Raw genomic sequence first — 24,160 nt, forward strand, 5'->3', positions numbered from 1 at the left:
CTACTTATTCAAGTGGTAATTTTAAAAGCCTCTTAGTACTGTATTCAATAAAATATATAGTTTTAATTCTATTAATGTTTATTATTATTATTTTTATTCATTGTTCCCCCCTCTGTTTTTAGCTGTTCCTATTTTATCTGTAGGGACGCAGGTGGCGCTGTGGGTTAAACCACAGAGCCTAGGGCTTGCTGATCAGAAGGTCAGCGGTTTGAATCCCTGCGATGGGTGAGCTCCTGTTGCTCGGTCCCAGCTCCTGCCAACCTAGCAGTTCGAAAGCATGTCAAAGTGCAAGTAGATAAATAGGAACCGCTACAGCGGGAAGGTAAACGGCGTTTCCATGTGCTGCTCTGGTTCGCCAGAAACGGCTATGTCATGCTGGACACATGACCTGGAAGCTATACGCCGGCTCCCTCGGCCAATAATGCGAGATGAGCGCGCAACCCCAGAGTCAGTCACGACTGGAGCTAATGGTCAGGGGTCCCTTTACCTTTTATTTTATCTGTAAGCTGCTTTGAGTCCTTGCTGTGAGTCCCTGTCAGGGAAAAAGGTGGGTTATAAATAAATATATAAAATTATAATTGTAACATTGATGATAATAAATAGTGATAAAACTGACTTTTATCTGTAAGCTGCCTTGACTCCTTGCTGTGAGTCCCTTCCAGAGAAACAGGTGGGGTATATATATATATAAATATCTCCTCCTCCTTCTTTGGCGATCACTCGTATCCGAGTAAGATTGTCTTCCATAAACATGATTTTAACAATGAGTCCATAAGTGACTGTGGAGGCCAATTCTTGATCCACACGTCCTTCAACAGCGGGGACATTGGTTTCCAGGTGGGAGCTGATCACGGTGTGGATTTGCCAAGCGCGCCTTCCTCTTAGCACGTTTCTGTCTTGCGTCCTTAGATCGAGTTTCTTCAAAGTCCATGACACCTTTGGTAAAGGCTGTTCTCCGACTGGAGCGCTCGCAGGCCAGTGTTTCCCAGTTGTCAGTGTTTATACTACATTTTTAAAGATTTGCCTTGAGACAGTCTTTAAACCTCTTTTGTTGACCACCAGCATTAGGCTTGCCTAAACAGAATAGTTTTTTAGCAAGCGTCAGGAAAGGTACAATGAAGGCAGCTGCCTAAAATTAATAAAAATGTAATATTATTAATAACGTTAATTGCGAGATGCCTTTTTCTGGTTATGATCACGAGGGGTCTCATCTTTTCCATCAAGGTGTTTTATGAATTTATCATCATAATAAATGGAAAAAAAATCAACAAATGCCCGCATCACCACCAGCGCTGTCAACTGCAATATGTGAAAAACATCAACCCCAAATTGCTATTCCGCTTCTCTCGCTGCGGCCGCCTCCATCCTTGGTCCATTTGCCTCCCTCGCCTCTCCCTCCCACCTGTCAGCCTCCACCTGAGAAGCCGCTGGCAACTACAAGCCCCAGAGTGCACCGCGCGAAGACGCGCAGCGCCCGGCATGCGTCCTCCCCGCCTCTGCTCGGCCGCCATAGGGCGATTGGCAGCTAGCGTGCGGATTGGTTGGAAGGGGTGGGCTCGACCCTTGTCGGAGGCTGAGCCCAAGATGGCGGCGTCTGAGGCGACTGGCCGGTACAGGAGCAGCATGAGCAAAAGCAAGGACCCTTCCGGCCTGCTCATCTCCGTCATCAGGTAGCGGGGCTGGCTTCTCTCCCCAGGGCTTGAGGGGAGTGGGGGGGCCGCCCCGCCCCTCCCCCTCCCCTTCGCTGCTGCACTTGAAAGCCCCCCAAAGGGGCCTGCGCGTGAGGGAGAGATGCTCGGTGGGGTGTGTGTGTCCGTGGCGGAGGCAGGAGAGCCAGCTGGGCCTTGGCAATGGCATTTGTGGGTGCCCGGCCCCTTCATGGGTGTGTGTGTCGTGGGTGCTCGGGCACCCCAGGGAGTTGGCACCTGTGGGGTCAGAGTGTGTGCCTCTGAGAGGAGGAAGTGTGTCTGTGAGAGACAGTGAGATTGGGATGGGTTAATGCGTGTATGTGTGACAGAGAGTGTTTGTGTGTTTGTGTGTGTTTGAGGAAGAATGTGCCTTTGTGTCTCAGAGGGTGTGAGTGTGTGTGTGAAAGAGAGAGAGAGATTGTGAGGGATTAATGTCTGTAAGTGTGACAGAAAGAGAGAGAGTGAGAGAGTGTCAAGAGCAGGCATAGGCAAACTCGGCCCTCCAGATGTTTTGGGACTACAACTCCCGTCATACCTAGCTAACAGGTCCTGTGGTCAGGGATGATGGGAACGGTAAACATCTGGAGGGCCGAGGTTGCCTATGCCTGGTCAAGAGAGTTTGTATGAGGGAGAGAGAGAAGGAGCGAGTGTGTTTGTTTGTATGTGTGTGTGTGTGTGTGTGAGAGAGAGAGAGATTGTGAGAACAAGGGGAGGGGCAGATGTGTGTGTCAGAGGGAGATTGTGTGTGTGCGAGAGAGTGTAGGTCTGTGAGGAACATAGCTGCCAAGTTTTCCCTTTTCTCGCGGGGAAGCCTATTCAGCATAAGGGAATTCCCCTTAAAAAAGGGAGAACTTGGCAGCTATGGTGAGGAACTGTATGTGATGGAGAGTGTCAGTTCCAAAGACACAATGATCCCCGGAAACCCTTGCATTATTGGGGTTCTCCCCCTTTAACTCTGCTCTAGAGATACCTGGGTCTGGCATTTGTCACCGAAACCTGGTTTGATGAGTATATTTGTGTTACCGTCTCCCAAATGTGACCACCTGGTTGGTTGTTGTTGTTGTTGTTGTTGTTGTTACATACAGTGGAACCTTGGTTGTTGAATGTAATCTGTTCCGGAAGACCGTTCAACAACCGAGGCGCAATTGCCAGTCAGCAAAATCCATTGAAAAAATGGAGAAATGCGCCTCAGAAACTGTTCGACTTCTGAAGCGCGTTTGAAAACAGAAGCATTCGCTTCCGGGGTGTTGGCATTCGAAAGCTGAAATGTCCGACTTCTGAAGCGTTTGACAACCGAGGTTTCACTGTATTTATTTATATCCCACCTTTTCCCCTGACAGGGACTCAAGGCGGCTTTCAGATAAAAATAAGAACTGCTAAAAACCTGAGGAAACAATAATTAAAAACAATTAAACATGGCTACAATTTAAACTGTATATATCTATGTAAAACCTATTAAAACAATACAGAAAATTACAATAGAAACAACACCACACCAACTCCTTCATTAAAAACAGTCAGTTTTCAAAAGCCTGTTGAAACAAGAAGGTCTTCTTAAGCTGCCAGTGGAAAGATAACAAGGAAGGAGCCAGTGTGGCTTCTGTAGGGAGGGAGTTCCAACATGTGGGAGCAGACACTGAGAAGGCAGGTGGGGTGGGAAGCTGCCTAATACAGAATCAGGCCATTAGTCCACCTTGCTCAATATTGTTTGCACTGACTGGCAGCGGCTCATTCTTTCAGGCAGAAGACATTCCCAGCCCTACCTGGAGATGCCACTGGGGATTGAACTGGGATCCACCCACATGTAAGGGCACTGAGCTACCGCCCCTTCCCCAAGTAAAACAGCTAAGCAAATATAAGTCATGTTTGATATGATGTCATTTAACATGGTTTTAGGAGCATAGGCCCTGTGCTGAAACCAGCAGTCCATCTTGAACAGTATTGTTTACACTGAGCGGCTCTCCAAGCTTTCAGACAGGGAGTCTTACCTGGCCCTACCTGGAGATGCCAAGGATTGAACTTAAGAAATACTGGGCCCTTATCCAGTGTTGGTCCAGAAGTTGCTTGACTACAACTCCCCTTCGTTGCTGGCCATTTGCCTTGCTGGCTAGGGTTGGTGGGAATTGGTGGAAGATGTTCCTACCATTGATCAGATACTCTGCCCAACAATTGGCCACTTGAGCAGCTCTACCTAGATTTTTTGTTTTTTTGGGGGGGGGTGTCTCAGAAAAGGGTGGTGCAGTTGTCCGCTCTGTTCTAGCAGTATTTCTACTTGGTGGAAGTGAAGCCTTATGCCCACAGGAAAGTGTAATATTAATGCCTAGACTAGGAGTTCATTGCAGAGGGGTTGGACTTCCTGCTTTGCAGGGGGTTGGACTAGATGACCCTTGGGATCCCTTCCAACTCTATATTTCTATGAGTCCAGGAAGAATAAGACAGTATTCATGATCCTCTTCCCTCCAGTTTATCTTTACAACAACCCTGTGAGGCAGGTTAGTTTGAAAGAGAGAGTGACTGTCCCAAGGTCACCCAGTAAGACTGACTGCATATTTGAACTTGGGTCTCTCCAGGCTTGTCTAATACTCTGTCTAGGTGCAGCAGGGCACATGTTGACTCTTCTGTGCTGGATTAAGGGGAAATTGTGTTAGATGCAACTACATCAAACACTTCAATTGTACAGATAAGTACTGTACCTGGAAAAGTACAGGGCTGTGTTAGCACCCCTCCTTGCCTGAGACTGTTTGTGTAGAAGTGAATGTTCCGAATCAAAATCAGAGTGGCTTTACATCTGCAGAGGTAAAAGAATCATAGAATCATAGACTTGGAAGAGACCACAAGGGCCATCCAGTCCAACCCCCCTGCCAATTAGGAAACACCATCAAAGCATTCCTGACAGATGGCTGTCAAGCCTCTGCTTAAAGACCTCCAAAGAAGGAGGCTCCACCACACTCCTTCGCAGCAAATTCCACTGGGCCCAAGACAGAACCCTGTGGCACCCCACTAGTCACTACTCTCCAGGATGAAGAGGAGCCATTGATGAGCACCCTTTGGGTTCGGTCAGTCAGCCAGTTACAAATCTACTGAATGGTAGCATTGTCTAGCCCGCATTTTACCAGCTTCTTTACAAGAATATCATGGGGCACCTTGCCAAGGCCCAGCTGGCTCTCCTGCCTCCGCCACGTTGGAAAGTGCATTTATTTCAGTAATACAATTTATTATTTATTATTTTTCTCTTAATTTTTACAAATGCTTTCTTTTGGAAATTCCACAGTAATAAAACAAATAGTTACAATCATACAAGAATAAACATAAATAAACATCGCTATTACATTTCATGAATTACATTCCATTTATAATTGACCCGCCTAATGACAAATAATTACAATTACAACATCTATCTCATATATTGGTTTCACCTTTTAAGTTGCATTACTGGAATAAATGCACTTTTTGACGATATTCTAATTTTCTGAGTTTCACCTGTATATGGGTCTGTCAGGCTTTCTTTTATCTATTTCTTTAGGCCCAGATTCAACTAAATAGGTGCATTAGCGGCAGCCAGTCCAACAAGTCCCACAAATGTAACTGGCCATTTTCCGCTTTTCTCTTCCTGTGCTCCCCCTACAAATTGGCTCAGGGGAGGGGATCAGGAGAACCCCCAGGACAGAGTGTAGGAGGAGGAGAGTAGATATTGTTCCATCTGGCAAGCGGAAATGCTTGCACTGTTGAATCCCACCCTCAATTACATTTATGAATCACTGTGAAATATCCTGAAACAATTTAATAAAACCATCAACAATAAAAACATATATAAAACAATTTCATATATATAAAAACAATTTCATATCCAGTACAGTTATTGATGAGATTAAATGGTCCTCTTTGAGGGAAGCTGATATTAGTTGATTTAATCTGTGCTGCCTACAGCTTTTCCGTAGGCTGGCTGGAGCCTTCCCACATTGTTACTTTCTGAAATCAGCCTTTCCCCAATGTTGTTTTTTGGTAGTGTTCCAATTTGTTGTCCCTGCCCACTTTTGGAGTATTGTAACTTTCCATCTGGGGTGGCGCGGTGGTCTAAACCACTGAGCCTAGGGCTTTCCGATCGGAAGATTGGTGGTTCGAATCCCCATGACAAGGTGAGCTCCTGTTGCTCGGTTCCAGCTCCTGCCCACCTAGCAGTTCAAAAGCACGTCAAAGTGCAAGTACCGTAGATAAATACGGTAGGTACCGCTCCGTCGGGAAGGTAAACGGGATTTCTGTGCACTGCTCTGCTTTCGCCAGAAGCAGCTTAGTCATGCTGGCCACATGACCCGGAAAAACTGTCTGCGGACAAACGCCGGCTCCCTCGGCCTGTAAAGCAAGATGAGCGCCGCAACCCCAGAGTCGTTCGCGACTGGACTTAACTGTCAGGGGTCCTTTACCTTTACCTTCTTAACTTTCCATCTGCACTGTGTTGCTGTTGTGTTCACATTCCTTTCTAAAATACAGATAGATGGTATGGCACTTATGATCACACACTTGGTTGGAATAAATTCATGTGCCAGCCTATATTTATGCAGAATCTCTTATGAATGGGGATGGATTGGTGTAACATCTTTTTTTTGCACTTGTGAAGTTTCACTCTGTTTAATTTTGGAATGCAATAAAGTGGGAATCTTAAACTGATGTGGATAGGGTCCCCCTCCCCCACAATGCCTCCAAAATCATATCCCAGAGAGTTAAAAGGGTCTCCCACTCTCTGGAGCTTTTTTATAGGTTAGGTGGGGATCTGGAGAAGCAGAAGGAGTGTGTCTGTTGTGTAAATGGAGCTGCAGCATTGGATACATTCCTCTGCCTCCAAAAGATGATATCACCTGAACTAACTTTAATCAGTGAGGCCATACAAGTGAAAAAAACATTCCTGGGGTGAACGCTTTATTCTGCAATAACTTGGTATATCATCTTATCAAGTGATACAAATAACTTTGCTGTTCATCATTAGATTTTATTATTTAAGTTTTATTTAGCCATATTGTGTTTTAAAGAAGGACTGCATGAGAGCCAGAGCTCACACAAGCCCTTTTTTCCAAGGAGACCAGGGTGCTGCTTGCAGTTACCTTGTTTTATTCTCACAGCAATGGTCAGACGGTGATTTGTGAACTGCATAAATGGATAAGGTTACAGGTAGGTAGCCGTGTTGGTCTGGATCGAAGTAAAATAAAAAAAATTCCTTCAGTAGCACCTTAAAGACCAACTAAGTTTTTATTTTGGTATGAGCTTTCGTGTGCATGCACACGACTGTATCTGAAGAAGTGTGCATGCACACGAAAGCTCATACCAAAATAAAAACTTAGTTGGTCTTTAAGGTGCTACTGAAGGAATTTTTTTTATAAATGGATAAATTACCTTGTATTTTGCCAACCCTCCGGAATGTGGGGTTGAGAGACCTAATCTAAGGTAGTTCATTTCTGTAGTAAATGTAAGTTAGAAGATTATACAACAGAGCTGTTAATGAAAACTGATCTCATGAGTTCTGACATTTAGGATACAAAAGAAATCGATTGAAATAGTTCTTGTGTGGGCACTGGGAGCTTGCTCCTGCCGTGTTTGCTATCAAGGCATTGCGGTGCTGAGCTACAATATGAGGTTTTGAAAGTAAAACTGACTGGAAATGAAAGGTGACCTATTAATTTTATTGTCCAAGCTGACTGCAAAAAGTAAATGGCACAAAGGAAATTAAAGTGGATGCACTTTTAGCAGAAGCTTGGGTTTTAAAAAAGAAAAGAAAGACTGCACCATTTTTTCCTTCCTATTCTGAAATTCTGAAAAAAGGGTGTTCTCAATCATGATTGGATTTCTGGTGGAGTTGAATGAATTTATTTGCCGCTGAGGGCCTTAGTGAAATCGAACATATTCTGGAGACTTGAGGATGACGTATCTTTTGCTAAACTTTACTGCAAATTGGATTCATAGATGTGGCTAGACTGCTGGTGAGGCAACCAGCCAAGCAACATACAACACCTCTGGTCTAAAACATCTGCACTGGCTGCCCGTATGCTACTGCATCAGGATCAAGCTTCTTATGTTGATATACACAGTCTTGAGCAACTTGGGTCCAGGTTACCTTATGTACCCTGAGCCCTTATATCCCACCTTGATTGCAGAGATAATCCAGAGGAGCGCTATTAGTTGTCATCAGTGTTATAGAGGCTTGAATGGTCTCAGCTAGAAGTTAGGCATTTGGTGTGGAAAACTGTTCCAGCAGAGATTCAGCACATATCCTTACTTTTGACTTTCAGGCGTCTCTTGACCTTTTTATGCCAGCAGGCCTTTACAGTTGTTTAATATTTAATTTATTGATTAACCAGTCACTTTAATTAGTATTTGCATTATTTTTAATGGTGTTTTTATTGTTACACTCTACCCTAGTATTTTATGATATGACAGTATAGAAATAGCTAGTAGCTAAATGAATGAATGAATGAATGAAGAAGTGTGCATGCACATGAAAGCTCATACCAATAACAAACTTAGTTGGTCTCTAAGGTGCTACTGGAAGGATTTTTTTTATTTTGAATGAATGATGCCACTGCTTCTTCAAATAGGCCCATTACTTTTGACTTTATTGCCTAGCATTTCATTCAGGAAAACCACTAATGACTTTTTTTTTGGAAACCATAATAGGGTATTTTCCGTAGCTGAGACTTTTAAGTCAGAAGTGTCTCCTGCTTTTTGGTCCAAGGGCTACATGCATCAATCTCCAGCCCCCCCTGGGACCTCATTCCAATCCATAATCCTTCGTGCACGCAGGCACTCACAGCAGCACCTCACCTCCCATAGCTGATCTGTACTGATCAGCTGAGGAGGGGGTTATTGTCCCACTCCACTAATTAAATAATCAACTTGATCTGTATCCCTACTGGGGTGCTGGGCTGGCAGAGAGGTGTACATATTTATTTATTTATTTCTACTACCAAAAATGGTGGGGGCTAGGGAGGACAGAAAAAAATGCTTGGGGGGGGGATCAGCTCAGCTTCCAGGACTGATGTTTAACCTCCCCTGCTTTAAATTATTTCAGATAGTGCAGGCCCTTTTTTAGTGGACAGAACTTCTGAATAGACAGAGATTCTTGCAGATGTGCCACTTGTCAAGTCCCAAGGAGGATATACGGTAGTCATGCTACTCTTAAAAGAAATAGCAAGTGTGGCAGAAGTAAGGGGGAGAAAGAAAGTCATCTCACTTTAACAATAAGAATAACCCATCAAAAAGATAAATAATATATCATTCTGAATGTAAACATATATATTACCATAAGCTCTCCATAAGTCCAAATAGGAAATTGACAATGCATTCAAATAAAATCAGGTAAAAATTTCAGACTATTGAGGAATGGATAGTGGGTGTTTGTCTTTCCAACCTTGAACTTTGTATAGATCTTTTTGCAGCAATAAAAACTTACCAGATCCATTTTTGTTGTCCATTCCTTAGTCCCCTCATCACAAGAATCCACAAATATCAAAGTTAATATGGACAACAATTTCTGACCAAACAAGCAGCACCAGAAGACATATCCACCTCATAAGCCTCTTCTTCATGTCATTCTTAGTGGATGCTCTACTACTTAAACATCTTGCCATCCTAATTGGCTTGAGATGGTTTAACACTCTGGTAAGCAAAAAAGGCTCAGGAAAGAGGTGTGTCTCTTCCTACCCAGTCAGCTTTGGATAAGAACTGAAACAGGTGCCCCCACCCCAATCTTTCTGCAGAGAAGTAAGACTCCTTCTCTTTGCCCAGTCCTTCAGCAGACACAGAGGGTTTGATGGGAAGGCTGCCTGAGGCTGCCGTGGGTTTAGTGCCTTTATTTTGCCTAGCTGTCTAGATCCATCATTCTGTGTCACTTGCAAAACTAATGTATGGGAAAATAGAAAATCATAGACCTCCTGTCTTTAAAGTGTTGCCATGAATTAGGAAAAAAATGCATCTTTTCCTTAGCAATGTTTATAGACTGCTTTCCTTTTCTAGTTTATCTCCCTAGTTGTAATGTGCTAGTGAATAATCCACTAACCATTTCTTAGGTATCTGTTAAAGTACCGTATCAACATTTCTTCAGGGTTTTTTAATGCACCAGTTTACAGTGAAATAAAAGTGCACTAGGTATAGTTTTAAAAGCATGGTTGACAACTACCTAATGGATGTAAAAATTCTAAAGGCCGTAATTGTAGCTGCTGTCTAAAAACCTCTTGGTGGACTGAATGTTTGAGATGCAACTCAATCTGTATTTGTATCTTTAAAACGTAGTGTCCTGGGTGGAGAAATCCAGCCAACTGGTGAAGGACAAACTGGACAAACTGTTTATGTGCTTCTATTGATTTCTTTCTCTCCCCTCCTCCTTCTCCTAACCTTTTGTTTTGCCCATACAGTACTTGGTTGGAACGGCTTTTGTATTCTGAAACAAGCTATCTGGCATTTAGCAAATGCTATATCTTGGTGAGAGCTTGTCAGAATTTTTTTAATTGGTGAATGTATCTGCCTTTATTTATTGTTAGGATTTTTGTTATCTAGTTCAGGCTGCAGTCCTATGCACGCTTACTTGGAAGTAAGCCTCACTGAATACTGTGGGACTTCTGAGTAAACTTGCGTAACGCTGGACTCGTAAGGATTTCTTTAAAAATGACAACCCCACCAACCTTCTATCTTAAAGGCCTCCTTTAATTGGGAAAACAAAGTTTGGTTGTTACGTAATGAGACTGTTTTTGTCATTGGGACACACTCTGAATGTCAGGAAGGATTATCTAGTTTTTGTATGTGGTTATGCTTTGTTTCTTCAATAAAGTTCGAATTTCAGAAAGGAAATACAGTGGTACCTCGGGTTACAAATGCTTCAGGTTACAAATGCTTCAGGTTACAAACTCTGCTAACCCAGAAATAGTACCTCAGGTTAAGAACTTTGCTTCAGGATGAGAACAGAAATCGTGTTTTGGCGGCGCGGCGGCGGCAGCAGGAGCCCCCATTAGCTAAAGTGGTGTTTCAGGTTAAGAACAGTTTCAGGTTAAGAACGGACCTCCGGAACAAATTAAGTTCTTAACCAGAGGTACCACTGTAGGGAAATAGTATAGAAAGGTATCCACTAATACTGAAATGCACACTTAACATGAGAGCAAATCCTGCTGAACTAATTTGGACTTACAGTACTAGTAAGTAATGAGTGAGTTTATGTTTACTGTACACACACACACACACACACACACACACACACGGTGTGTGTGTGTGTGTAAATACTGAAGGAGAAGGTAGTCATAGTTTACAAATACTGATGGATGTTCTTATCTTATAGGATAGTGAAAGTAGTACAGTAGAGGCCCAGTTCACTAGGCTAAACCATGGCTGAGCATGAGTGCATGAGTATGCAGGGATGCACAGGAAAAAATGCAGCTTCTTTGTTCCTAGTTCATTTCTGCTGCCACCTCACTACCCCACACTAAGTCATAGTTTGGCTTACTGTTGCATCTTAAGCTGGGCTGATAGTTTGTCTTGCTCTAGAAAAAGCATGAGCCATAACCCAGGCTTGTTCTTGGCTTACCAGTTACCACTTGAGGTTAGTCTGTGGGAAATAAACCATGCATCCAGGTTGGGACCTAACACTTAAGCTACATACACCATGACAGTTCTTGGTGGCGGCAGCAGGAGCAGAAGAATAAGGCAGCCATGCCCCCCCCCCCCCCCGTGAGTGCCCATGTGTTCATACTTAGCCTTGGTTTGGTTTAGCATAAGGTCTGAAACAGCCCAGTGATTTCAAACTACCAGGAACATTTACTAAGAGGTACTAGCAAGGCAGTTGAATTAAATGTGTTTTGATAAGGCGCAAGCTCTCATCTACTCCAAGATCATCTAGTCCAACCCCTGCAATTCAGGAATCTTTTGCCCAATGTGGGGCTTGAACCCTCAAACCTGAGATTAAGAGTCCCATGCTGCTCCAAAAGCACATTGTTAACTCACTCTTTGGCTTGCCTGTTTGTGCTTGGTGTGGTGTGGCAGTATGATTAAAGATGCAAGCTAAGCAATCTCTGGTTCAGATATGTCAACCATGAATTCATGTGGTAGCCTTATGGTGAGCTACGGTACTATTTCTCATCACTAGCACCCCCCCCCCCAAAATCTGGCCTGCCTTTGTAAGGAATGGGGAGAGAATGCTTGTGAATGTACTATGCAAATGCTTAGTAATTTGGTTTTAGAATAGCAGTACAGTGGAACCTTGTGTTACGTACCGTCCTCGCGAACGCTATGGGTTACGAGCTCTGCAAACCTGGAAGTAGATGCCTCTTGTTGTGAACTTTGCCCCGGGATGCGAGCAGAAGTTGTGTGCCGGCAGCGCAGCAGCAGCAGCAGGAGGCACCATTAGCGAAAGTGTGCCTCATGTTACAAACGGTTTCGGGTTACAAACGGACCTCCGGAACGAATTAAGTTCGTACCCGGAGGTACCACTGTAATACAATTCGAGTGTTCTGTGTACCTCATCTTAATTTGGATAACAGTCGTATCTTATCATTCCAATATTGTTGGGGTAAGGATATTTTGGAAGCTGAGGCTGAAGGAAGAGGGGTTTTCCTGAGGTACCTTGTTGAGTCTGTGGTTAAGCTGGGTTTGCTTTGCTCAGAGCAGCAAACAAGCATAGTTAGTGTCTTATAATAGAACTAAAAATTCAAGTCCATCTCTACTGGCAAATCAGCTTCTCCCATTGAGCCTGATGCAAAGAACTGAGAGCTTCCTAGTTTGGCAGTGTGATAAGAGTTGACAGCACATTCTCCTTTCTGAGAATTAGAGCTGTATCACAAATTCCACTGAGGGAAGGATTTTAGTTGTGTCTGGGCACTTGTCAGTTCTTGCTGTTGATATCCCTTGTTCCCACAGTCCATCTCTATTAACAGGTACAAACTGATATACCTTCCAGCAAATGGCTGGTTCCCCAGGTGCATATTTTATCTCCCATATATTTTAATCTGTAGCCTTTTCAGCTCCCCTTTTTTGTTCCACATGTCCTGCTTTCTAAATAGGTGTGCTCAGCGAAATTGAAGAAATAATGAGATAATGCATTTTAGGTTAAATCACTAAATATCCCTATTTCATTTATCTTGAGTATATTTTAGCTTATCCCCCCGCCAATTTGTGTAATTGCTTCAATGGGATTTCAGAATGTATTATCAGATATCTATTTTGAGGTTAAGTACTGCCAGAAGCTGTAGATAATTTCATATGGGAGTTGTCCTTAAAAATAACTTTTCAATTATAACATTCAAATAAGATTTCTTACATTCTGAAAGCAGTGAACACACAAACCTCTGAACACTTACTAGAATATACTCCGTGTCCAAACCTGGGCTTTATATAACATTTATTTATTATTTATTAGAGAATGTTTAATTACCAAGGTTTCTATCTAAGCAGTGCACATAAAAATTAAAAAGCATGCAGTGGAAAACCTGTGGCGATGCTACTCTTTTTGGATGCAAACCAGTGGCTGTTGTCAGTGATGACTGGTGATCAAATACACTTTTATTGTTTTGGGTTGACAGCGTGAAATGCAGCCCTGGTCCCTAGACATATATAAGCTGAGATAAAGATTTTGGAAGGCTTGTTGAAAGAGGAGTGTCTTTTTCAGAGGCCAATGACAATAGAGAAGGAACAGTGTTTTCCTAGTTTTCCTTTCTATTCAACTCACTTCACACATTCTCATTCAGCACAGCTTTAGCATAGTGAATGTGCTATGGTACGTAACTCCTTATGTATGTTTTAATAAATTTCTTTTTTATAGATAAGCTAAAGGTGGATCTTCATCCTTTTAAAATGAACTGCTAGATGGGCTTTGAAGGCTATCTCCCAAGAGAGGCCACCACAGAAAGAATCCTGTTCTGCTTCCTCTTGGATTTTACAGCGTGAATAAATGTTGCCTGAAGTAGACCTTTTTTAGATGATTCCAACAAACTTGTATGTGAAGTGATCCTTAGGACTACCTGATTAGGCAAAAGCTCCATCTAGTCCACTGTTCTTTATCTAACAGTTTCATCAGGTTTCCAGTTTTTTGTGCATGGCCAGAGAGCCTTGTCAGGCCCAGTATCTGAACTACGTACAGTAGTACTATAAATGCTCAGAATTATGTAACAAGGCAAAGAAAAATAAGCCCATTCAGATAATGTTGAAACATTTGTTCTCATGTGAAGTTGTTCAGATCTCTGTGCTTCTAATGCAAATGAAGCAACCCTGTCCATGATGGATCTTTCTGTTCTAAGCAAAAAAATGATTTTATGCAGATTAAACCATGAGCCAGAGTTCAGGTAGCACAGGAAAGAATTTAGCTGTAACTGCTTTGTGAATGGGACAGTCTTGGAGAATGAGGAATATCGTTTGTGGAATCAGAGACATAGGTACAGTACATTGCCTCTAGCCAAAAATGTATTTTCTCTAATGGCTATCTAACATGGCCAAAGGCATTTGCTGAAACCTTAGGTGTGTCTTTCTGGCAGAATAGTAAGGTTTGAAAAATACACATTCATGTTTAAAGTTGAACATTGAGCAGATTTAACTCAACAAAACAATGATATACCGTAGCTTGTAGAATAAATATATTTTAGCTGATATTTAAAATTGAACTTTAATGAAACTCTATGGTAAAATATGTGAAAACAAGTTAACAAAAAGCCTAAGGAATCATATTTCTCCCCAATTTTCCCATTTAGATGTGGAATGGAAAGGAAAAATATGGCACAAGGACAGATGACATCACATGTATGGCACATGTAGTCAGTCTGAGGATGCTTCTTTTATGTTCTTTGTGTGGTATCTTTCTCCACATGTAATTGTTGTGATGACAATCTTATGGCAGAAGTTCACTTCCAGTATGTGTTTTTTAGAGTAGCAGGTTGTCAGGGCTGGTGAATTATCAAATTGTTTTCTGATTGATTGCCTAATATTGCAGACTGGTGCAGTAATTATCTGTTGTTCCTCTACCACGCAATAGAGTGGAGTCTGTAGATTTTTCTTGTGAGGTCTTAATTCAGTGTTGCTTCTCTGCACTGCTATGAATTGGGGTTGTCAACTGATCAAATGTTTTAGTCGATTAAGTGCCGTGCTTTAACTCATTAATCAAAGTAAATATTGTATTACCTCAATGAAAGTGATATTTCTGAGGACATGCAATGAAGACAGCAGTTGCTTTCAAGTAAATAAAACTGACAAATTGTTTATTCCCAGGAAAATGAATCAATTCTGAGATGTATAAAAATGGTTCAGGGCAGCACTAAACTACCTTTAAAAAACACAACCCAGCTACCTTGTTTTGTGCAATCTAGTTTAGCAATTATGGTGCTGGAGGAGACTCTTGAGAGTCCCATGGACTGCAAGAAGATCAAACTTATCCATTCTTAAGGAAATCAGCCCTGAGTGCTCCCTGGAAGGACAGATCGTGAAGCTCAGGCTCCAATACTTTGGCCACCTCATGAGAAGAGAAGAATCCTTGGAAAAGACCCTGATGTTGGGAAAGATTGAGGGCACTAGGAGAAGGGGACGACAGAGGACGAGATGGTTGGACAGTGTTCTCGAAGCTACGAACATGAGTTTGACCAAACTGCGGGAGGCAGTGGAAGACAGGAGTGCCTTGCGTGCTATGGTCCATGGGGTCACGAAGAGTTGGACACGACTAAACGACTAAACAACAACAAACAAGTTTAGCAATCCAGTCCTTCTTGTGCTGCATCACAGCACTATTGCAGCGGGCAGAGCTGCTTCCATGGATTCAGGCCCAGCTCAATTTAGAGTTAATTGTGAGTGCTGGCTTAGCTAGGTAGTCTTTTTGTGAGCTTTGTTCAAGAATTGATCTAACCAGCCAGTGCTAGATCTACAGATTTTGCCATGGGACAATGGTCTGCGCTGCTGTCCCCACTCTCCCTAGTTATGAACTCCAGTCAGGGAATATGATGGTTATAGCCAATCTTCAGTAACTGAAGTTCACGATAAGGGCTGCTGTCCCCAATTCAATAAATAAAATTAATTGTATTAAAGCTGGCTTTTCAGCTATGCAGGATACACAAACACATAGAATCATATAATTGTAGAGTTGGAAGGGACCCCAAGCCTTATAGTTCAACCCACTGCTATGAAGCAATCACAGCTAAATGTTCCCTGACAGATGGCTACCACTCAACCTCTGTTTAAAAACCTCCAATGAAGGATAGTCCACCACCTTCAGAGGTAGTCCACAATAAAACATGCCATTCAAAACTAATAAAGGTGACCAAAAAGAAAATTAGAGGCTAACCAAGAAAAATATCATGGTTTTTTTTTAAAGTGCTGCCCAATTCCTTTGGGAGTCTCTCCATATTCTTCCTTTCTCAGCTTCCCGAGTGTGGTGATGGTACCATTCCCTGCCAGCAGCCCTACTGCTTAGCCCAATGGGAGTGTCTGACTTACTCCCAAGTAAGCCCGAGGGTAGCAAGGAACCTCCTCCTACAGCAGAGACCCACCCAAGGACACCCTTCCCCATATACTTGATTGGGTCTGGGAGTCCATGGAGCCTGCCCAGGGAGAGGTGTGGACTGGTGGGGGCACCTCCACCAGTGCAACTGAGCATGCTTCAGAGTGCTCCTTTCTGCCCGATCTGCATACCTCGCTCCTTTTAGCGGCTACACCGTTGAGGCAGGATGTATGGGGCAGTGTGCTCCTATCTTTTCTTCCTAGGACCCCTCGTCTGCCCTGCCTGCCTTCTACAGGGCTGTGGGAAGGGGGCTTCCAAGGACAAAATGTTCCCTCAGAGGCTCTAATGCTTGCTTCACTAGAAGAACAGGGGAGGGCAGTTTTACTGCCCCCCTCTAAACTTAAACCTGGAGCAGATGCCTCTTTTTGCCTCTGCTAGATCCAGACCTGTAATCAGCTCCTAATACAGTCATACTGGTACCTCAGTTTACGTCCGCTGCGGTTTGAGTACTCTTGGTTTGAATACTCCACGGACCCGGAAGTAAACACTTCCGGGTCCGTAGAGTACTCAAACCAAGAGTACTCAAACCACAGCGGACGTAAACTGAGGTATGACTGTACTAGGGGCTGATTACAGGTCTGCGGCGCGCACATGCGCAGAAGCGCTCTATTGGCGCTTCACGCACGCGCGGAAGCCTCGCTCCGTTTAGGTACATTTCTGGGAGCGAACAGCTCCCCAGAACCAATTGAGTACTTAAACTGAGGTACCACTGTAGTTTGAAATTCTTTGTTGTTGTTTAGTCGTTTAGTCGTGTCCAACTCTTCGTGACCCCATGGACCAGAGCACGCCAGGCACTCCTGTCTTGCACTGCCTCCCGCAGTTTGGTCAAACTCATGTTCGTAGCTTCGAGAACACTGTCCAACCATCTCATCCTCTGTCGTCCCCTTCTCCTTGTGCCCTCCATCTTTCCCAACATCAGGGTCTTTTCCAGGGAGTCTTCTCTTCTCATGAGGTGGCCAAAGTATTGGAGCCTCAGATTCACGAAATTCTTAGAAGAGTTAAAATTCTTAGAAGCCAATATTAGACTTTTTCAAAAAGTGCCAGTCACATAAAGTATCAAGCATTTTGCTTCTACATAAATTGATAGGCACTCAACCACCTGAGCTGTTTTTTAGAAGGGAGTGATTGCTCTCTATGGAAATGCTGGTTCAGTACATTTACCCTCATTTGTTATTTTAGGTGAATCTTCTTGTCACTAGTATTTTCTGTCATGGCAAAAAGCAGGGATGGAGAGTGAGGAATCATTTTTGTCGTTTTGCAACTTCCCTCTATTTGCATGAAGCACATAAGGCACATAACCTGGATCTCACCCATTCCTCCTTGATCTTACTTGGTAGCTGAAACCTAGAAACACCCTGTCCTGCCTTTTCAGCTTATTGTCAATTTCTTGGCCCTTAACGAAGCCCAAATGAAAGGTACACACTTTAATGCCTTAAAAAACAAAACAAAAAAACCTCTCAACCTTCTATTTCTTTGTTGCTGCTCAGCCTGGATGAGTAGCCAAGTGGGTAATTGCATGGCTGTTTGCATGTTCTCTTACACTCCCATTAAAAGTAACTTTGTGTTTTTAAAACATTGCATCTTACTGCAGTTCTTGAGTTGGCAGGCTTGTCCCCCTTTATTTATAAATGAATATATCATTTTTTTTAAAAAAAACTTTCACAGAAGAATACAATAAAATCACAGTAGTGCAGCCAAAATAAACATTTAAAACATAGGGTTGTTGTTGTTGTTTAGTCGTTTAGTCGTGTACGACTCTTCGTGACCCCATGGACCATAGCACGCCAGGCACTCCTGTCTTCCACTGCCTCCCGCAGTTTGGTCAAACTCATGTTCATAGCTTCGAGAACACTGTCCAACCATCTCGTCCTCTGTCGTCCCCTTCTCCTAGTGCCCTCCATCTTTCCCAACATCAAGGACTTTTCCAAGGATTCTTCTCTTCTCATGAGGTGGCCAAAGTATTGGAGCCTGAGCTTCACGATCTGTCCTTCCAGTGAGCACTCAGGGCTGATTTCCTTAAGAATGGATAGGTTTGATCTTCTTGCAGTCCCCTTCATGGATCACTGCCTTGTCGTGGCGAAGGGGCTTAAATAACTTAGAGAAGTTATGTTTTGACCAAACGTGATCCACCTGGAGAAGGAATTGGCAAGCCACTCCAGTATCTCTGCCAAGAAAACTCTATGGACAAAGACAACAGGCATATAAAAACATAGGGTTGAATCTAGCTAAATTCTGCTTGTAGGCCCATTGAAATTAATGAACCCAAGTTGGTCATTCTCATTAATTCCAATGGGTCTACTCTGACTAGTTTTGGATGCAACCCATATAGATTATCCAGTCTACACAATGGCAAAACAAGAGGTACTGTTGAGATTCCCTTGCACACTCATTCCCTGCACATCAGCAATTACCTAACTGGTATCTGAAGAAGTGTGCATGTACACACGAAAGCTCATACCAATGGCAAACTTAGTTGGTCTCTAACGCGCTACTGGAAGGATTTTTTATTTTATTTTCTTTCGACTACGTCAGACCAACATGGCTACCTACCTGTAACTAACTGGAGTGTGGGAGGAATGGTTTTGAGGGGAATCACTGTTGTAATGAAACGGGTTGACCCTTACCATTCCAGTTGCAACCCCTGAAATTACTGTTCCCCTCCACCTATGCTGCAGTTGGGCTTGAGAAAACTAATTTCAAGCCTAATTTCAGCAGAGTGGGTGGGAGACAGGGCGCTGCAAGTGTCAGGGAATGTCCCCCATGGGCTGGAGCAGGCTTCCCTAAACTAAGGCCCGGAGGCCGGATGCGGCCCGTGAGGCTCTTTTATGCGGCCCCCGGCCCCCTCCGTCGCCCACTGCTGCCACCTGCTCTTAACGGCGTGGCTGCCCACTTCCGGGTTGGCGGAGCGTCGAAAATAGCTCGTGTGCATGCACAAGGGTCATTTCCATTGTGCTTCTGAGTCGGAGGAGGCCAATGTGCATGTGCACAAGCTATTTCTGGTGTTCCGGTGACCCGGAAGTGCGCTGGAAATCATGTGTGCATGCGCATATGGGCGCACGCTCCTGCATGCTCCAGCCCACAGCGCGATTGGCGCTGGTGGCACCGGCCCTCGGCGACGTAAGTTTGGGGACCCCTGGGCTGGAGGGATCATGAAGGTTTGGAGGAAAGACCAAGAGTGGATTTTTGTGTGACAGGACTGTCAGCTTAGTTCTGATACTGAAAACAAATTCCTGGGCTTAATGGTGCCACCTCTGAACCACATGCTGGTGAGTTTTTTTGCAGGTTCTAGTAACGCCCCCCCCCCATAGATCCCACAAGCCTGAAGGCTGCCCACCCTTTATCTAGGTAATTAATGCAGTACTGTATAGCTTGTTATTTTCTGAGGTGCGTGGTTGCCAGCAGATCAAGTTGAAACATACACCAGCTTTTTAATATTTATGTATTTATTATCCTGCCTTCTGTTTGCAGTAGTGTTTTCAGAAGTTTGAAAGCAGAAAAGTTTTGGGGTTTTTTTTGCTAGGGCAAACACTTCATTTCTCTCCCTCCCCACCTCCTTTGCAAACACTTTGTTGACTTTGCTCCAACAAACATTTTAATGGGACCACAGTGAGTGTTCAGATTCCCTTCATTTACTTTTCTGCAATCTCAGCAGGAATGTATGTAGAGTCCTGAGAATATTAAGTATCTCTTGCCTTCCTCTGAAGGAACATAATGTTTGGATTTGCTTAGGCACACCTGGTGATTTTTTTCGGAGGCTTTTTGCTAGACTCTGTCTGAAAAGAGCATGGTAACAGTCTGAATGTGAAGAAAAACATTTGTAATAATAATAATAATAATAATAATAATAATAATAATAATAATAATGTTTCCCAGCTAGATTGAGGGAGGATTTATATCATCGAGGAGACGAATAACTATTAATATGGAAAAAAATATTGTGGACTAATAAAAAGAGTCTTGTGAAAAAGGTTCGTAGTTCGTACAGTTTAAAGGATTCTATGGGGAGAAGAACTGGGCTTCAGTCCTATTGCCCAAGCTGCACACTTTCAATTCAAGGAAAGAGGCTGCAACAATGCAGTTGTTACCACTGCCTGATCCAAGTCTGTCCCCAGAAGCTTACTGTGTGGCTCTCAGGCTGAGAAAAGCCCTCTGCCTGGTCTATATATTAATGGTGCTAATGAGGAGATCCAGGATGCTGATGACACTACATAATCAGGAAACCAGAGGCCTCTGACTCACAACTTCCTCTTGCCAAAGAAAAGAGGAAAGTGTGTGTTTTTGTTGTATTCTTTTGGGGACTGTTCTACAGAATAATGACTGGAGGCCTTTCAGCTTCTACATATATTGAAGGCTTCCTCTCCCTTTATAACATATGCTACTATGAAATATTGCTTAATAGTCAGAAACCTGTTTGAAAGTGCCCTCCCTGTGTAAAAAAATGGGCACCCACAGTAGCGGAACGTTATTGACACTTTTTTCACAACTTTTTTACTTCCACTTTAAGTCTTGCTAAGACACAAAAGATGATTATCCAGATATGAGTGTCCTCCTATCATTTGGTCAGCATTTAGTGGCATGAGTTAATTAGTTATATATAAGTGTTTATTATTTTCTTGGTATTTTTAATGTTCTAAGTTCTCTGGTCAGTGCTTTCTTATGAATGTGATAGGTCCAAAGCCATCACTTTGGAAGAGAGGCTTGTGCACTTGAGTATTTCTGATTTGGGACTTATTATTAAGAAGGTCTTGCATTCTGCTCCTACTGTTCTTCTTCCCAGTGTCTGTACTGAAAGCTTTTGGGCACACTTGAGAAATAATTTCCTTCCTGTTTTCTCAACCATAAAATTATTATAGGCCCATTCCATTATAGGCCCATTCCATTTCTGCAGGTACTGTTACTTCCAAAAAAAAGGACTTATTATTTGACTGTAATTTATTCTCACTTTCTCCTGTGCTTCTTCACTGTCAGAGGTGAAATCTACACACATATAAACAACGTTGTGAAAATGCTTTTTTTTTAAAAAAACATTTGTGTGTTTTTTTTTGGGGGGGGGGGGAAATACATTGAATTTGCCATAGCTCACTTTCGCCATCTAGTGTCTCATTTGTATATTGTACTTTACGACATGTTTAAAATGTTTTATTTGCAGCTGTATAGCTGAGTCCCTAGTCTTAGGTGGGCATAGTTTCAGTTGTTTCAACAAGTTCAGAATTGAAAGGCAAATTGCACAAGAATGGAGAGCTATGTTGACCTTCAGTGATTTTCCTTTCAAACCACTTGACCTATTGCTCAAAACTATCTGAGCAGACCTTGAAAAGGAAATAGACAAACACTTTTGCTTCCACACATAGGCTATTGGCAAGTCAGAAAGGTGAGAGCCAGGACTGTTCTGACATTCTATTAAAAAATAGTTGGAATAGCTGAGACCTGCTGCCACTGCTAGTTCCAAAAATTCAGGATTATAGTGAACTTTGGGGAGGGGAAAAATCATTATAGAGGTTTTAAAATAACGAGGTTCAATTTGAAAAAAACAACAACCAGTACAAGAGTCACTTAGGCACTCTGTATGTTGTTACATACAGTCAGTACCATGTAGGCAGCAAAAGCCTTCTGCTGTCTAGTCTTGTGACAAAATAAATATGCTGCCTATGTTCATTTTTTCTACTCAGAAACTATATTTGTTTTGAAAGTTCATGCCTAATAATTAAGCTGATGGGGACAGTCTTTAATGCTTTGAAACTAACCTGCATGGTAGCAATGAGACTGTTAGGGAGGAGCAGGCATGTGTGTGGGCTCTTAACATTTGCAATATATTTCTGCATGGCAAGAGAACGCCCCTAAATTTGTCTGATCAGCCCCACTTGCTCCAGAGTGAAAGTCTTTCTGCATGCTTGAATATAGGGTACAGATTCAGGCTTTCCTTTGTTCTCCCCTTTGTTTTCCCAGGATCTGATTATCTGTTGTACAATATGAACTCTTTGCTGGATATTGAGTCTTCCATTTCACATAATAGGGCTAATAAAACCCAGAAATCATGAGATGGAGTAGGATAAGAATGAATACATAAATTATAATAGGATGCACACAGGTGATGATGGTGGGAGGTCTTTTCAGATCCGATGAGTGCTGACCTCATTAGTCCTTTCTTACAATAGCTAATGAGGATTTTAAAGGACCTCTGGCTTATGCTGTGTGTGATGCTAGTGACAGGTCGTCTGCGTGCAGTTCTGTGATCTGAAAATAATATTCAGTGAATTATAAGGAACAATAAAGTAGTGGGAGCTTTCCAGGATGGAGGCCTTCTTTGTTGTGAAGCCATTTCTTCAATTGCTTTTTTTCTTCCTTTTTAAGGACTCTGTCCACCAGTGATGACGTTGAGGACAGGGAAAATGAGAAGGGGCGCCTGGAAGAAGCATACGAGAAGTGTGACCATGATTTGGATGAGCTGATTGTTCAGCACTACACTGAGCTTACTACTGCCATCCGCACCTACCAGAGCATCACGGAGCGCATCACCAACTCACGCAACAAGATCAAGCAGGTGAAGGGCTGTGCAATGCAAAAGAGAAAATGCTTTATTTCTGCCAATATGCATATGGTTTTCCCCACACAGTGCAAGCCTGGATTTAATTTACTTACCGTACTTATTTACCTGCTGTTCTGTTTTTACAAGTAACCAGAGTTATATGCACTACAAAAATCATGAAGCACTCCGTTAATCATAGTGAAATCAACACAATTCCCTATTCAGTTCAGGGGTGAGTCCCAATGCTTTGGTCTGCTTGCTTAAATAGGCTTGTTAAGCCCTAGAGGCTCACCCACCAGACTGACCAGATCTACCTTTCCTGGGTCTGATGTTATAAGTTGTCAGGTGCTGGAAAGTTTAACCAAGGGTAAACAGAAGAAGAATTGAGGGCATGCTCTTAAATGTACCCCTGATTCTTCCTTTACATCCCTGGCTTGTGTTTTTATATTGTAAACAGTCCCGTGATCTTCAAATGAAAGGTGGTATATAAATTTAATTAACAGCAGCAGCAGCACATTTCCTTTTCAGCCATGGCTTGAACTCATAAGAAACTGTACAGTGGTGCCTCGCTAGACGAAATTAATTCGTTCCACGGGTCTTTTCTTATAGCGAAAAATTCGTCTAGCGAATCCCATAGGAATGCATTGAATTTTTTTTTGAAATTTTTTTTGCCCATAGGAACGCATTAATTGAATTTCAATGCATTTCTATGGGAAACTGCGATTCGCTAGACGAATTTTGCGTAAAACGCATTCGTCTAGCGAGGCAACCTCCGCTCGAAAAATCCTTTCGTTAAGCGGAAATTTCGTTAAGCAGGGCATTCGTTAAGCGAGGCACCACTGTACCTGCAAAGGAAGAATAGCAAGCACACTTAAGTATTCTCCCAATTCTTTTGGTAATGTCATTGTGAATCAGGTGATTGACATGTAGGCAGCTCTGCGCACTTGTAAAAGGAGCCAACAGGAAGAAGCTCAGGATCTGGCCTGCTAGATGGATTCTGTTATCCAGCACTGCAATAAAGCATCAGGAGCTGCTGAACATTGCTTCATGTGGCAAACTACTTCTTATCTAGGACTGACTGTGCCCAGGCTGGATATCGGCCCTTCCTGGGTGGAAAGGAGTGTAAGACTGGTTATTGTCTCAGTGGTGCTTTGCTTGAGTGATAAGATCTTCTGTTTTGATCTTGCTCTTAGTTCCTCCTCCCTTGCCTGTTCTACTGGTTCTGCTTTCTGTATTGCCCCTTGATCCTGACTCTTGGCTTTTGTGGGTGTGGGCTGGTGGTGGAGGAGAAGCCAGAGAGCAGGAATTTCACTCACACAAGGGTTTTGTCGCAGTGTGAAATTTTACACTCAGAAAACCAACCTAAACACAAAACTCATCTCTAGAGTCAGTAGCAGGTCCAGTCCTTGAATAAAAAACCCAACAACAGCCTTCAGAGAGCAG

General features: G+C 42.9%; 1 protein-coding gene across 1 annotated transcript in view; it reads left to right on the forward strand.

Annotated features, from left to right (window-relative positions):
• Nucleotides 1-1,537: 1,537 nt before the first annotated feature.
• Nucleotides 1,538-24,160, forward strand: part of EXOC4 (exocyst complex component 4) — a 390,546-nt gene continuing 367,923 nt past the window's right edge. Inside the window, exons 1-2 of the mRNA XM_035126670.2 lie at nt 1,538-1,670; nt 22,543-22,732. Of these exons, the coding sequence (XP_034982561.1) occupies nt 1,585-1,670; nt 22,543-22,732 (276 nt within the window). The 5' untranslated portion in view covers nt 1,538-1,584. The remainder of the gene's footprint in view (nt 1,671-22,542; nt 22,733-24,160) is intronic.

Source organism: Zootoca vivipara, chromosome 10 (genome assembly GCF_963506605.1).
Source record: "Zootoca vivipara chromosome 10, rZooViv1.1, whole genome shotgun sequence".
Classification (NCBI taxonomy): domain Eukaryota; kingdom Metazoa; phylum Chordata; class Lepidosauria; order Squamata; family Lacertidae; genus Zootoca; species Zootoca vivipara.